At 35.7% G+C, this 2,714-nt stretch overlaps 1 protein-coding gene across 1 annotated transcript in view; it reads right to left on the reverse strand.

Moving 5' to 3' along the window:
• Positions 1–72: 72 nt before the first annotated feature.
• The window catches only part of LOC106876725 (golgin subfamily A member 6-like protein 1), a 10,637-nt gene continuing 7,995 nt past the window's right edge, over positions 73–2,714 (reverse strand). The window contains exon 5 of the mRNA XM_014925401.2: positions 73–2,251. Within this exon, the coding sequence (XP_014780887.1) occupies positions 2,096–2,251 (156 nt within the window). The 3' untranslated portion in view covers positions 73–2,095. The remainder of the gene's footprint in view (positions 2,252–2,714) is intronic.

The raw sequence follows: 2,714 nt of genomic DNA on the forward strand, positions 1-2,714 counted from the left end.
CATACATATACATATATATATGTATTATATATATTTAATTATATGTATTTCTTCTATCTTAATGAATAAAAATTCTTCAGATAGAATAAATGGGTTAATAGAAACCAAGGTAGCAAAGAACACAAAATAACTGTGGTGTAGTTCCTGTTTTTGAGGCAGAAACTCCTTGAAATTTTGGGTATTTGAGTATATTTAAAAATTTAAGGAATGGAGAAAACGCATGTTATAATTGCATACTTTATTCCTACATATGTTTCAAAGGATTACAACCTATGTGATCCATAGGGATCTGTGATGTTAAAATTGTAACCTTCTCTTCAGAGAATGCATGGGAATCATCTTAAACGTAAGACATTATGACCGAGTATGAAACCAATATTATATATATATTTATGTACACACACACATACACACACACACACACACACACACACACACACACATATATATATATATATATTGTTCTATATTTTAGAGATGAGGAATCCTGTACATTATTTACATTGGACAGACGTGTGTCCTCATCTTGTTTGTTGTTACCACAACATTTCAGCTGATTTACTCACCAGCCTTATTCAGGTGTCCTGGTAGAATTTTGAACTTAACCCTGGGTTCTCATTCCTAAAGTACTTTTTACGCTGATGGTATTGTTATTATTGTTATTATTATTATTATTATTATTATTATTATTATTATTATTATTATTTATTCAAAGCACTGCCTGGAATTGAACTTTCAATCTTGGAGTTAGTAGCCTGTGCTCTTAACCTCAAGTAGATCTTTCTCTGCTTAGTGGCTGTGGCAAAAGAAGCTGTGTAGTGGACCTGTCTGAAAGGTTTGAAGACTGGCGTATTCTCATCTGGTCAAGCCCATATCGATTTCTTCAAATATCATTTGAAGAGGAAAGTGAGGGTAGAAAGGGAGGTGCTACATTCAAGTGTGTTTATCAAAAGGTAAGACTGAATGGTGAGACTGAATGGATCTACTCTGAATATTCTTTTCTAAGCAGAAGGAAAGAAATTGGGAGAGGGCATTTTCCCATGCCTTAGAGATGGCAGAATAATCCGGTATTTTTGTGTGGGGTTTACCCCAGATGACCCTATTTATTTATTTATTTATTATTTATTTCTCTACTTTGTATTATATATCCTCTGTTACATCCTTTAACGTGGTAGTATTTCCCCTTGATTGATGTTAACCCCACATGTTTTTATAATTTTTTTGTGCTGTAACTCGTCCTTTGATATTGTCCTCCATGTCCTGGGCCCTTGTGGCTAATAAAAGAAATCATTATTATTATTATTATTATTATTATTATTATTGAGTGAGAGAGCAGTGCATGCCATCAAAGTGACACTGGGGTATGAATATACGAATCCCAGTATACCCATCATAAGGGCACACCAGGCACATACATCACAATCATATGTGCGCAACATGGTGATCTCATATCAAGATAAACAGCACGTGACCTTGCAGGTGGAGCCCAGTTAGAATTTTCTTCAGGTCGAGTAGCCCATCCTGCTCAAAAGGTCCCTGAATAAGGTTTGTTTAAGGATGATGAATGAAACACCCATGTTTCCAGAGGTGAATTATTCAAACCCCAAAGAACTCCTCTCAGCACATGGCTATGATGCTCCCCCACTACTTCTGCTCGTGATCAGAGATGCACATATCGTCAACCACCATGCTCAACTAATGAAGGTCAAGCAACTGACAGGCAAATCTGTGGTATTGAGCAGAATATTTGCTGTATCCCATCTTTTATACCAAGACAAAACAATGTACATGATAACACTTCCAATTAGTTAAGATCAGAGGCCATGACAGTCACTACATGGTACTACATTGGGGCATTTATTATTATTATTATTATTATTATTATTATTATTATTGTTGTTGTTGTTGTTGTTGTTATTATTATATGGCAGGCTTCTGTACAGTTTTCATGTACCAAATTTCACTCACAAAGTATTGTTTACCTGAAGCTTAACACAGAAGGTGGGACAAAGCCCCAAACCACTTGGTCTGCAGAAAACTTCTTAACCATACAGCCATGTCTGTGTCTAAATTTTCTCAACCATCTTCCTATATATTACATGTTAAGGCTCTCTTTCTTCACATACACCTCTTGTTGCATATCAATAATCTGTTTGTTTAACAGAGATTCTTGTTCTTTCAGGTTTGCATTCTGGCTCTTCATTACATTGAATTGCTTCTTCAGTCTTATTAACTGGGCTTTGTTACGTTTCTGAAAAAGAAGTGAGTAAATTAATTAGAACTGTTAATAATAACAATCATTTTGATTACTTTGATGTTAATTTCACAAAGAAACTCCCATATAATCTATATCTATAAAACAGAGGATGTTTGTGTGTATGTGTACGTGAATGTGGTTTATGCACGTCCACAAATTAGCACACATGTCGCTCCAATTTTAGGAGAAGATTCGGAATGACCCTATGTGCATTTTAGTGAACTTTCTCTCTCAGAGGTACCCGCGTATAGCTGTAAAAATCGATAAACTTTTACCAATTTTGAAGTTTGTTGACATGGCGAAGTCAAATCTGTGTGTACACTCGTGAAGGCGAGAGAGAGAGAGAGGGAGAGAGAGAAATTGTATGTTTGTGAGAGGGAGGGTGAAGGTTTGTCCCTCCTTCTGTCCTTGTCAGAAGCCCATCATATATATGTATGAGTGAGATCGTTGCCAGTGC

The sequence above is a fragment of the Octopus bimaculoides genome, chromosome 3 (genome assembly GCF_001194135.2).
Source record: "Octopus bimaculoides isolate UCB-OBI-ISO-001 chromosome 3, ASM119413v2, whole genome shotgun sequence".
Taxonomy (NCBI): domain Eukaryota; kingdom Metazoa; phylum Mollusca; class Cephalopoda; order Octopoda; family Octopodidae; genus Octopus; species Octopus bimaculoides.